Consider the following 12549-nt stretch of genomic DNA (forward strand, 5'->3'; position numbering starts at 1 on the left):
GATCTCCTGACCTCGTGATCCGCCCGTCTCGGCCTCCCAAAGTGCTGGGATTACAGGCTTGAGCCACCGCGCCCGGCCCTGGCGGCCTTTTTTTTTAATATTAGTTGAGATAGGGTCTTGCTTTGTCGCTCAGGCTGGAGTGCAGTGGCTCTCCACTACCGTGTTCAAGCGATTCTCCCACCTCAACCTCCTGAGTAGCTGAAACTAGAGGTGCACACCACCACACTTGGCTAATTTTATTTTTAGTAGAGACGGAATTTCACCACATTGGCCAGGCTGATCTGGAGCTCCTGGTCTCATGTGATCCGCCTGCCTTAGCCTCCCAAAGTGCTGGATTACAGGCACGAGCCACTCCCAGTCTCCTTCAAGGGTGCAGAGCCTTGTCTCCTGACCCCTGGTATCCCCTGACGCCCTGTCCCTCCATGCACACAGGTCTATCTGTTCGAGCTGCACATCACTGATGCCCAGCCTGCCTTCACTGGCGGCTACCGCTGTGAGGTGTCCACCAAGGACAAATTTGACTGCTCCAACTTCAATCTCACTGTCCATGGTGAGGGGGCCCTGGTGTCTGTCCTGGGCTCGGGCTCCCCGTGGGTCCTGGTCCCCTGCCTCCGTTTCCCAACACTAAGGAGGATGCCTCGTCCCGTCCAGGCACGAGTGCTGGCTACATGCCCAGTGCTGCACACACAATGTGTGAGAGAAATCCAGAGGCTCGTAGGGTAGGCGTAGGGACCTAATTAGGGCTGAGTCTGGGTCTCATCTGGGTGGGACTCTGTTTTATCATCTTGGTGTCACGGCTCCTGGCCCACGGCCTGGCACTGTCTGAATGTTTGGTCCATGGGTGAAGGTGAGTTGAGAGATGGGTGGGAATTGGGGACAATAAACCATCCCGCCTCCCTGGTACCTTGACCCTGGGAAAGGCTGGGAAGGTGAGGTCCTGGGGCGGATGCCCAGCCTCACGGGGTCATGAATGGGCAAGTCTGTGAATACTCAGAGGCCACCCCCAGGGCAGGGCTTCTCAAACGACCCCCCTCTGAAGCCCCTTCCCCCATCTCTCCACCCTTTGAACCCAGAGGCCATGGGCACCGGAGACCTGGACCTCCTATCATCCTTCCGCCGCACGTGAGTGACCATCCTCAGGACCTGGGGGAAGCCAGTGCTGGAGTCTGAGGCCCTTCAGGGTCTGGACTGGGGGTCAGGGCTGGGGATGATGTGTGGGGTGGAGCTGAAGTCAGTGGGGGCTGCGGGGGACAGCAAGCTTCCCAGGCAGGTGAGGATACTGAATCTAACTCCCACAGGAGCCTGGCTGGAGGTGGTCGGCGGATCAGGTACCCCTGCCCCAGGCCCTATCTGCACCATCCACAGACCTCCAGGGGTCTGAGATGGGCAGGAGCCCAGTCTGGCCAGCGTCACTTTCTCCCTCCCCACTCCACTCCCTGTCCTGCTCCTAATCCCCTTCCAGTCCCTCACTGCAGCCTCACTGGGGGTCCCTCTCCATAGTGACAGCCACGAGGATGCTGGGATTCTGGACTTCAGCTCACTGCTGAAGAAGAGGTGAGTCCTGGGTGGCAGTTCCTGGGGCAGCTGGTGAGGCCTGGCTCCAAATCCTAGCACTGTGGTTTGCCAGCTGTGTGACGCTGAGCACAACTCTCTGAGCTGGTTTCCTTGTCTGTCGAGGGGATGGTCCCAGTGTGGAAGGAGTTAAAGGGCTCTGCAGACATTATGTCCCGTGAACAGTCATCCTCACAGTCCCCCACAGCCACTCCACACTTAAGGCTGCAAAACTCCCTCCGTAAACTCCGGGGACCCAGAAGCAACGGAGAGAGGGTCCCCAGAGCTGCAGGGTCTACCAGGCCCGCCCAACTGGCTTATGTTCTCTCTGCCCTCTCTCTCCCTCTCCCCCGGCCCCTCCATTATGGCTGCTGCTGCTGTGGCCCAGAGAGTAAGAAATGGGGTCTGGGTGTTTGGGGGCAGCAGGGTGCTGGTGGGTGCAGAAGGGATCCTGTCCCCTCCCTGAGAGGCTGTGGTGAGAGACTCAGAGCAGGGTGTGGCTTCCCACGGACAGGGATAAGTCTCTGTGCCTTGGGCTTCTCCTGCCACCCACCTATCCGTCAGAGCTTAGGAGGGACAAGAAAAAGTAACACACACAGGAGATCCTGCCAGAGCCTCCGGAGCAGCGTGGGTGCCCCGCAACACAGGGAGTGCAAGTGTGGAGAATAGGGAGGAGGTAAAGGCCCATGGGTTGGGTCTGGGTCTTTGAGGGAAGGCGGCCACACCTCTCATGTGTCTCCTACCCTTTCTGCCCTTCCCCCCACCCCCGAGCAGCAGTTTCCGGACCCCAAGGTGAGTACCCATCATAGCACAGCACCCTCATCACCCTTAATTCTGCCAGGAACCCCTCCAAATCCCCAGGCCCACTTAAGCTCCCTTGGCCCCCAGACCTGGCCTGGGACCCAGACCAGCTCCAGCTGCCCCACCAGAAGGGTAGGGGCAGAGGGACAGGGGTGGCTATAGCTCCTTGGTCCTGGGCCCAGGAAGCCCCACCCAGGGGGCTGCAGTCTTGCCCCCAGCCACAGCCTGGACTGCGGGACACAGGGACTCAAAGCTGGAGGCACCAGCAGAGGAGGACGTGTGGGAGATCCTACGGCAGGCACCCCCATCCGAGTATGAGCGCATCGCCTTCCAGTACGGCGTCACCGACCTGCGCGGCATGCTGAAGAGGCTCAAGGGCATGAGGCGCGATGAGAAGAAGAGCACAGGTTAGCCCTTCCCCCGAGGGGAGAGGAGAAGGCACAGGCTAGCCCTTCCCTACACAGGAGAGGAGAGGGCACAGGTTAGCCCTTCCCCACAGGGGAGAGGAGAGGGCACAGGTTAGCCCACCACCCCATCCACATACATGGAAAGAGCAGAGTCCAGCTTAGCACAGAGACTCACAGGAAAGAAGAGTCCAGGTTAACCCCTCCTTGTGTAGAAAAAGTCAAGAATGCCCAGGTTAGCCCCTTTCCACAGAGACAGAAGAGAAGAGCAAAGGTTAGACCAGGACAGCCACAAGGAAGAGAACAGAACTCAGGTTAACCCTCCTCACCAAGGAAAAATCAAGCTACCCTTTCTTTTCTTTTCTTTTCTTTTTTTTTTTTTTTGAGACAGAGTCTCCCTCTGTCGCCCAGGCTGGAGTGCAGTGGCCGGATCTCAGCTCACTGCAAGCTCCGCCTCCGGGTTTACGCCATTCTCCTGCCTCAGCCTCCCGAGTAGCTGGGACTACAGGCACCCACCACCTCGCCTGGCTAGTTTTTTGTATTTTTTAGTAGAGACGGGGTTTCACTGTGTTAGCCAGGATGGTCTCGGTCTCCTGACCTCGTGATCTGCCCGTCTTGGCCTCCCAAAGTGCTGGGATTACAGGCTTGAGCCACCACGCCCGGCCTACCCTTTCTTTCTCTACCCTCTTCTGAAAAGAAACGAAGCCCAGTTAACCTCTCCACACCCAAAAGAAAAGGGAAGAGGCCCGCTAAGCCTGGAGAGCCACACACAGGCAAAGAGAAGAGCCTGGTTAATCTTCCTCACAGGCAAACAAAGCAGGAGGGCTCAGGTTAGCTCCCCTCACCCCCAGCCAGGTGGAGGGAGGAGAGCCCAGGCTAGCTCTTCTCCGCTGAGGGGTTGACAAGGGCGGGTGTGAACTGGCAAAGCAGGAGTCTCACATGCCTGCTCCCCACCGTGTCTGAGTCTAGCACAGGGCCTGGCACACAGCTCGAGCGCTCTATAAACACCGACGGAATGGAGGGGTCAGCTTCCATGCAGGGTATGGGAGACAAGCCCCTCCCAAAGCACACACACAAAACCCACACGATCGTGGGGACAGGGAGAGGAGTTAGTTAGTCCCTCCCTGCTAACGTTCCCCAGGCCCCCTAGCCCTCCGTTCTGCCTTCCTGTTGTCTCAGCCTCACTGGGTTCCCCATCACCCATCAATAGGTGGCCTGGCCCCTTAGCTGCACTGTGGCCTCATTTAAGTCAGGGATCCCCTGGATGCCACCAGTGTTCCTCTGGGTTAACCCCTGAACTGCTGATCCCAGAGGACACCAAGCAAAGGGCTGCGGGTGCTCCGGGAGGAACAGATGGAGGCTGGCAAGGCAGACCGGGACCTCCGAGGGTAGGGGTGTCTTCCAGGAAGAGCGACGATAGTAAAAACAGCAAACTGCTGGCCGGGCGCGGTGGCTCACGCCTGTAATCCCAGCACTTTGGGAGGCTGAGGCGGATGGATCACCTGAGGTTAGGAGTTCGAGACCAGCCTCACTAACATGGTGAAACCCTGTCTCTACTAAAAATACAAAATTAGCTGGGCATGGTGGCAGGTGCCTGTAATCCCAGCTACTTGGGAGGCTGAGGCAGGAGAATCACTTGAACCTGGGAGGCGGAGGTTGCAGTGAGCTGAGTTGACGCCACTACACTCCAGCCTGGCTGACAGAGTGAGATTCTGTCTCAAAAAACAAACAAACTAAAAGAAAGAGACACACAGAGAGCGAAGTGGAGGTGGGGCGGCACAGAGGGGACTGGGGGAGGACCTGGGCCCCACCCCAGCCACAGTAGCCTGGCCTGGGGGAGCAGGGTGTGGGCGGTGGGGGTGGGGTGGCCGGGGCTGAGGGGTGGTGCTCAGCCTTTCAGAAGAAGCTGGAGCCGGCCTACCAGGTGAGCAAAGGCCACAAGATCCGGCTGACGGTGGAACTGGCCGACCCTGACGCTGAAGTCAAATGGCTCAAGAATGGCCAGGAGATCCAGATGAGTGGCAGGTGCGGCCTGGGGTGGGGAGGGGCCTCGGGCGGAGGTGGGGACCCCCACAGCCTTGCCTCCTGCCCCTCTCCCCGCGCGTGTCTGACTCGCTGTGGCTCTCAGCCCCATCTCTCTGGGCCTAACTTCCCATCCTCTTGCTCCTGCCGGTTCTCTCCCTCTCTCCTTTTGTCTCGGGCTCACTTCCTCCCGTCCGGAACACTCCAACGGCCCCTTCTGTTCCACAGCAAGTAAGTTCCCCTCTGGATGGCCTGGGGTGGGGGACACAGGGGTTTTATGGGGGCACACTGGGCCCGGAGGTATGTCCGCGGCTTTCCTGCCACTTCCCTGCGGCCCCCACCCAGGTACATCTTTGAGTCCATTGGTGCCAAGCGTACCCTGACCATCAGCCAGTGCTCACTGGCAGACGACGCAGCCTACCAGTGCGTGGTGGGTGGCGAGAAGTGCAGCACGGAGCTCTTTGTCAAAGGTGGGCCTGGGGCCTGAGGCCGGGGGAACCTGGGGAGGAGATGGCCTCAGGAGCCACCCTCACGCTCACCCTGCCTGTACAGAGCCCCCCGTGCTCATCACGCGCCCCTTGGAGGACCAGCTGGTGATGGTGGGACAGCGGGTGGAGTTTGAGTGTGAAGTATCGGAGGAGGGGGCGCAAGTCAAATGGTGAGTTCCAGAAGCACGGGGCATGGGGCAGGGCGGAGCGTCGGGGGCATCTGCGCAGAAGAGGCCACAGCACTTGCCACCCGCCCACCCGGCTAGGCTGAAGGACGGGGTGGAGCTGACCCGGGAGGAGACCTTCAAATATCGGTTCAAGAAGGACGGGCGGAGACACCGCCTGATCATCAACGAGGCCACGCTGGAGGACACGGGGCACTACGCGCTGCGCACCAGCGGGGGCCAGGCGCTGGCTGAGCTCATCGTGCAGGGTGAGCCAGGCTGGGGGCACATGAGACTTCAAGGCTTGGGCCTCCCAGCCCCCACCCCACCCTGTAGGGGAGCAGGCAAACCTGGGCTCCAGGCCTCTGTGACCTTGGGCCTTTAACAGCCTAAACCTCACCCTTCTCGTCTCTAAAATGACGATGCTGAAGTGACCACTCCAGAGGGTTCTGAGAGGCTCAGACAGGCCCGGTGAGCGTCACCACCCCTCAGACACTTGAGGTTCCTTATGTGCACTGCACCGTCATAGGCAAACATGGCACACACAGGCACACACGTTTTCACATGCCCACATGCACCCAGACACGTGCGCACCAGCGCGCAGGAGCCCACACGCCCTCCACAGGGACTCACGCCACGCCCACACACCCTCCCGAGCTCAATGGCTCAGCCCTGCCCTGCAGAAAAGAAGCTGGAGGTGTACCAGAGCATCGCAGACCTGACGGTGGGCGCGAAGGACCAGGCAGTGTTCAAGTGTGAAGTCTCAGATGAGGACGTGCGGGGCGTGTGGCTGAAGAACGGGAAGGAGCTGGTGCCCGACAGCCGCATAAAGGTGTCCCACATTGGGCGGTGAGTGTGCAGGGCAGGCGGATGGGACAGGTGGAGACTGAGATGGAGACAGAGAGAAAGACAGGGAGGAACAGAGAGAAAGAGAGATAAAGACAGGGGGACAGAGAGGCAGATGCACAGAGACAGGAGAGAGACTGAGACAGAGACCCACAGAGAGGGAGAAACAGACCCAAAAAGAGAGACAGAAAGACAGAAACAGTTCTATAGAGACAGAAAGATATGCACAGGGAGGCACACACAGAGGAGAGTTCGTCAGAGACAGAGAAGAATGAGGGACAGAGACAAAGAGGCACAGACAGGGTCGAGAGCTCCCTGGCGCCCTCCCCCAGTTTGTGACCAGGGCAGGGCAGGAGGCCACCAAGGAGGCCGGCTCTGGCCAGAGGCCCTCACTGCCTCCCCCGCCCTCTTGCTCATCCCCAGAGCAACTGGGCTGGCCGTGCTGGGCCCAAGTTCACAGAGATTAATGAGACCCAACCCCTGCGCAGTCTCCAAGGGCCCAGCCAAGGGGATGCTTTGATGTAGAAATCACTTTTACACTGCCTATCTCTGAAAGCACATGAGAGAGCTGGAAAATTATATAATATGGAAAAAAAAGGCATTTAAAAAAATCAGAATACCAGGCCGCGCGCAGTGGCTCAAGCCTGTAATCCCAGCACTTTGGGAGGCCGAGACGGGCGGATCACGAGGTCAGGAGATCGAGACCATCCTGGCTAACACAGTGAAACCCTGTCTCTACTAAAAAAAAAATACCAAAAAAACTAGCCGGGCGAGGTGGTGGGCGCCTGTAGTCCCAGCTACTCGGAAGGCTGAGGCAGGAGAATGGCGTAAACCCGGGAGGCGGAGCTTGCAGTGAGCTGAGATCCGGCCACTGCACTCCAGCCTGGGTGACAGAGTGAGACTCTGTCTCAAAAAAAAAAAAAAAAAAAAAAAAATCAGAATACCAATAAGCCAGGACGAGGTGAGGGCCTGCTAGGGACCCTGGCTGGGGTATCTGGTGAGGCTGGGGGTGTGTGGCCCAGTGGGGTCCCCTAAGCCTGTGCTTCCCTGCAGGGTCCACAAACTGACCATTGACGATGTCACACCTGCCGACGAGGCTGACTACAGCTTTGTGCCCGAGGGCTTCGCCTGCAACCTGTCAGCCAAGCTCCACTTCATGGGTAAGCCTGCTCCGGGGTAGGGTGGGTGGGGGCAGTGGGGCCAGGAGCCCGTCACTGGGCCCTGTCTTTGCTCCTATGCCACTTGCTCTTCCTTCTCTTGCAGAGGTCAAGATTGACTTCGTACCCAGGCAGGGTGAGTCTCGGGGTCCCCGAGTCTTGGTTCTGCTCACTTTCCGCAACCCACCCACGCAGGCCTCCCCTCCACTCACAGAGGGAAGAGCAAGGATCAAAGTGGGGGTCCTGGGGCCCAGCTCCGGCTTTGCCACTCATGACCACAGGTCAATTATAATCTCTGTGAGCCTCAGTTTCCTCTTCTCTAAAATGGGAACCCTGATAGTGCTGCCCCCATAGGGTAGTTATAAAGATGAGGTGACATGATGTGCCAGAGCTGTCAAGTGCTGTCACAGGTGTGACTTTTATTATTACATCTTTTCTTCTTCTTCTTTTTTTTTTTTTTTGAGATGGAGTCTCACTTTGTCACCCACGCTGGAGTGCAATGGTGCAATCTCGGCTCACTGCAACCTCTGCCTCCCATGTTCAAGCGATTCTCCTCCCTCAGCCTCCTGAGTAGCTGGGACTACAGATGCATGCCGCCACGCCCAACTAATTTTGTATTTTTAGTAGAGACGGGGTATCGCCATGTTGGCCAGGCTGGTCTTGAACTCCTGACCTCACATGATCCACTCGCCTTGGCCTCCCAAAGTTCTGGGATTACAGGGGTGAGCCACCACGCCCGGCCCAGGATTAAGCTTTAATCAGACATTTTACAAGTTTAACTTCAGGAGAATAATCCAGACTGCAGCATACTCCGAGTGCTTTCCAAACTGGGTTCATTTAACGTTGGTTTTTTTTTTTTTTTTTTGAGACGGAGTCTTGCTCTGTCGCCCAGGCTGGAGTGCAGTGGCCGGATCTCAGCTCACTGCAAGCTCCGCCTCCTGGGTTTACGCCATTCTCCTGCCTCAGCCTCCCGAGTAGCTGGGACTACAGGCGCCCGCCACCTCGCCTGGCTAGTTTTTTTGTATTTTTTTAGTAGAGACGGGGTTTCGCTGTGTTAGCCAGGATGGTCTCGATCTCCTGACCTCGTGATCCACCCGTCTCGGCCTCCCAAAGTGCTGGGATTACAGGCTTGAGCCACTGCGCCCGGCCCCATTTAACATTGTTAACCCACTTGAAAAGAGTTCTCTGATGAAATTACTTTGGGAAGCAGCGAACACCTGCCCCACCTCTTGCTTATTCGGAAGCAAAGCAATCGAATCAGTAAAGAAACTTGCCTTTGTTTAGCTTTGTTTAACTGAGGGCAGATTCCTGATTTATTTGGCCAGGGAACCTTTTTAATATGTGTGTGTGTGTGTATGTATGTGTGTGTGTGTATGTATGTATGTATATGTGTGTATGTATGTGTGTGTGTGTATGTATGTGTGGGGGGGGGGCAGGAGCAAGACACTGATGTTCCCCCAGTTTTCAAAATGCTATCGTAGGTGACCTGACCTGAATATTACAAGCCTCCCAGCCAACGTCCTGGGGTGATGGGAATGTTCTAGATCTTGGTTGGGTTAATGGTTGCATGGGTGTATTCATCTGTCAGAACTCATCAGCCTACGGTCAGATCTGAACATAAACTATACCTCAATACAAATCTAAAAAATCAACAAACAGGGGCCCAGGCTCTCGAGCGGCCCCTCCCCAGTGACTTATGCTCCTCCCGGCTCTCCGGTTTCTCTGAACTACATTGTCTCTTCTGCAGAACCTCCCAAGATCCACCTGGACTGCCCGGGCCGCATACCCGACACCATTGTTGTTGTAGCTGGAAATAAGCTACGTCTGGACGTCCCTATCTCTGGGGACCCTGCTCCCACCGTGATCTGGCAGAAGGCCATCACGCAGGTATGGTGGGTCCCTCCTCAATCTCCCCATCTGTGAGATGGGTGTGTGGAGCCAGCCAAGTGCTTGGACCTGCTGCACACCCCACCCACATGTGCACGCCCTGCTGCTGGCTACCCCGTGGGAGAGCAGAGGCACAACTGGCCAGGGGGCAGGCGAGATGGGCAGTGTGGGTCGGGGGTGGAAGCAGAAGCAGAGGGGTGCTTCCAGGCTGAGTCAGCTCCTCTGCTCCCTACTTCCCTTCTGCCCTGTTCCCAGGGGAATAAGTCCCCAGCCAGACCAGCCCCAGATGCCCCAGAGGACGCAGGTGACAGCGATGAGTGGGTGTTTGACAAGAAGGTGAGTGAGGCTCAGGTCAGGATGGGGCTCGTTTGTCTTCCATCACTTTCTGCCTATTTGGTGTCGAGACCTTGGTGAGGTCTCCATGGAGGTGCCACACTTGGCCAGGTGTGTTGCTGCTCCCAGCAGGGTCCCTGTGGGGCCCTCACACCTCAGGCAGGGTCTCTGTGGAGTGTGCTGATGGCCGTCACAAGGATGTGGACACCCTCTTGTTGTGAGGAAGCCCTCATGACTGGGCTGCTCCCTGGCTCCCTTCATCCTGAGCTGACCTTGACCTTGACCTTGACCTTGACCTTGAGCTTCCTCTCAACTCTGGAGTAGTTGCCAAGGCAGTTTTCTGCCACTGTAGCTGCTGGAGTCTTTTTCCTGCCCAGCACTGTTGGTTCTTCTGAAGGCTGGGGTCTTGAGGGGTCCTCACCATAGCTCATCTGAGAGGACCTGTTGCCCCAGGTCCCCTGACAAAGCTAGAACCCGAGCCCCTGCCCTCGGTCGGTGCCACAGAGAGGATTTTGAACTAGATGCTGACGTGGGTGCAGTCTTCCCACAGGCTGTGCTCCCCCCATGGACCCTGGGACATCTGGTTATTGCAGAGACCGCAGGGGCCTCTGGGGTCTGACTTGGATCTCACGTCAACTCTCCATCCCCCCAGCTGCTGTGTGAGACCGAGGGCCGGGTCCGCGTGGAGACCACCAAGGACCGCAGCATCTTCACGGTCGAGGGGGCAGAGAAGGAAGATGAGGGCGTCTACACGGTCACGGTGAAGAACCCTGTGGGCGAGGACCGGGTCAACCTCACAGTCAAGGTCATCGGTGAGGCCGGCCAGGGTCCAAGCTGGAGAACACAGAGGGGCAGCCCCAAGGAGGGCCTATCCATTCGCTCATTCAGCCACTCGACAAACATCACGGGCATGCTCCCTGAGCCGAGTGGCAACAGGACAGGTTTTTCTGCCCACAAGGAGCCCCGCTGTGAGGGAGATGGAGGCAGTTGCATCCAGCAGATTTCCTGCGACACGGCTGTACATGAGCCATGTCAAGAGTGCTGTGGGAGCACTGAGCAGGGAGCCATCCCAGAGAGCCTGGGGGTGATGCCTTTAGGAGGCTGAGAAGATGGTGAGGAAGGGACATCCCAGGCAGAGGAAACTGTGTACAAAGGGGTGGAGGAGGGAAAGGGTCTTTTGGGTGTGGAGAATGAATGAAACGTGTCAGGAGAGGACTGGGTAGGGTTGGGAGGATCAGAGCCAGGACAGGGGTGAATATGGGCAGTGAGAAGCCTTAAAGCGTTGATGGAGGGCTGGCGACATGATGAGAAATGCATCCTGTCGAGACCCAGCCTGGACAACACAGTGAGACTCAGTATCACTAAAATAAAAATAAAAATTAAAAAAATAAAAGAAGAAGAAGAAAAGGAGGAGGAGGAGGAGGAGAAAGAAATGCATTCTAGAAAGATCTCTTTGTATCTGGGGGTGGTGGGGAGGCGGTGGCAGTTAGTTGGAGTGGGAAGGGCACGAGCAACGTTACTTAAGGCCCCGAGCGGGGCAGGGCTGATGTGTTCACGGCACCCCCTCCAGACGTGCCAGACGCACCTGCGGCCCCCAAGGTCAGCAACGTGGGAGAGGACTCCTGCACCGTACAGTGGGAGCCGCCTGCCTACGACGGCGGGCAGCCGGTCCTGGGTGAGTGCAAGGGCGCCGGACGGAGGTGCGAGGGCGCCGAACAGATCCGAGGGAAGGTGGTGTGGGGATGCCTGGGTCCCAGACCAGAGCCGCCACCTCCCCCGAACCAGGCTACATCCTGGAGCGCAAGAAAAAGAAGAGCTACCGGTGGATGCGGCTGAACTTCGACCTGATTCAGGAGCTGAGCCACGAAGCGCGGCGCATGATCGAGGGCGTGGTGTACGAGATGCGCGTCTACGCCGTCAACGCCATCGGCATGTCCAGGCCCAGCCCTGCCTCCCAGCCCTTCATGCCGATCGGTGAGCCTGCCTGACCTGGTCCTGCCCCCGCCCCCTCCCCAGTCAAAAGCCCCCAGTAATAGCAGCTGCTCCGCAGGCAGCAACGCTAGACACTCACATCCACGGTCTTCTTTCAGCCTGGACTGGGAATACTCAGCCGCATTTTACAGATGAGGAAACAGGCTCCGAGCAGTTAAACGACCTGCTTGAGATCTCCCAGCTGGTTGGGGTGGAACTGACTGTCACACTACACCGACCCCTAGTTCACTTTCAAGCCTCTCTTTCCATGTCTACAAAATGGGAATAATGACACTGCCTACCTCAGAGAGCTGTTAGGATGAGATGGGATGAGCAGGCAGAGGCCATCTGGCATCTAGCAGGTGCCCAATGAATGTTCATTATCCCCTGTTCCCCACACCCTTCAACCCAGGGTTTGTCACCTATGGGACAGGGCAAGGGTTGTGGTTAGTGGAGGGGTCTCAGGGGCGTCTGTCTGTGGAAAGAGTCCTGGACTAAGACTCAGAGATGGCAGAGGCAGCTCCACGGTCTCCGGGAGGCCAACTGGAGTCATCCTTCCCTGAAGTCTCAGCTTCCTCATCTGTATAATGGGGTCTGAGTAGGTAGAACAGGTGCTGAGGGTGTGGCAGGGCTCCGGAGGACACCTGTTCCCACCAGGGTGGGTGAGTCCGCGGGCAGCTCTCTGTGGCAAGTGCAGGCCAGGGACCCCTGGGCCCAGGGATGGGACACAGCTTGGGAAGATGGCAGGAATCGGTGTCTGTGGGGAGAAGGGTTCAGGCCTCTCTTTTTAGGGACTGACTCCTGGTTTGTTCAGTTCTTAGTCAACTCACCTAATCATATGGTGCCAGGAAATTCCCATGTTTTCCTGTAGTTTTAGGATTTTTTTTCCTTTTCTTTTCCCTCCCTCCCTCCCTCCCTCCCTTCC

At 57.5% G+C, this 12549-nt stretch overlaps 1 protein-coding gene across 1 annotated transcript in view; it reads left to right on the plus strand.

Annotated features, from left to right (window-relative positions):
• Positions 1-12549, plus strand: part of MYBPC3 (myosin binding protein C3) — a 26817-nt gene that overhangs the window by 8831 nt on the left and 5437 nt on the right. The window contains exons 6-25 of the mRNA XM_026454090.1: positions 433-550; positions 1074-1122; positions 1299-1328; positions 1501-1554; positions 1940-1942; positions 2326-2343; positions 2596-2759; positions 4649-4781; positions 5007-5009; positions 5124-5248; positions 5331-5436; positions 5533-5699; positions 6114-6279; positions 7330-7436; positions 7540-7569; positions 9181-9320; positions 9576-9656; positions 10306-10465; positions 11224-11328; positions 11439-11627. Coding sequence (XP_026309875.1) covers positions 433-550; positions 1074-1122; positions 1299-1328; positions 1501-1554; positions 1940-1942; positions 2326-2343; positions 2596-2759; positions 4649-4781; positions 5007-5009; positions 5124-5248; positions 5331-5436; positions 5533-5699; positions 6114-6279; positions 7330-7436; positions 7540-7569; positions 9181-9320; positions 9576-9656; positions 10306-10465; positions 11224-11328; positions 11439-11627 — 1948 coding nt within the window. The remainder of the gene's footprint in view (positions 1-432; positions 551-1073; positions 1123-1298; positions 1329-1500; positions 1555-1939; positions 1943-2325; positions 2344-2595; positions 2760-4648; positions 4782-5006; positions 5010-5123; positions 5249-5330; positions 5437-5532; positions 5700-6113; positions 6280-7329; positions 7437-7539; positions 7570-9180; positions 9321-9575; positions 9657-10305; positions 10466-11223; positions 11329-11438; positions 11628-12549) is intronic.

This window comes from Piliocolobus tephrosceles, chromosome 13 (genome assembly GCF_002776525.5).
Source record: "Piliocolobus tephrosceles isolate RC106 chromosome 13, ASM277652v3, whole genome shotgun sequence".
NCBI classification, from domain to species: Eukaryota; Metazoa; Chordata; class Mammalia; order Primates; family Cercopithecidae; genus Piliocolobus; species Piliocolobus tephrosceles.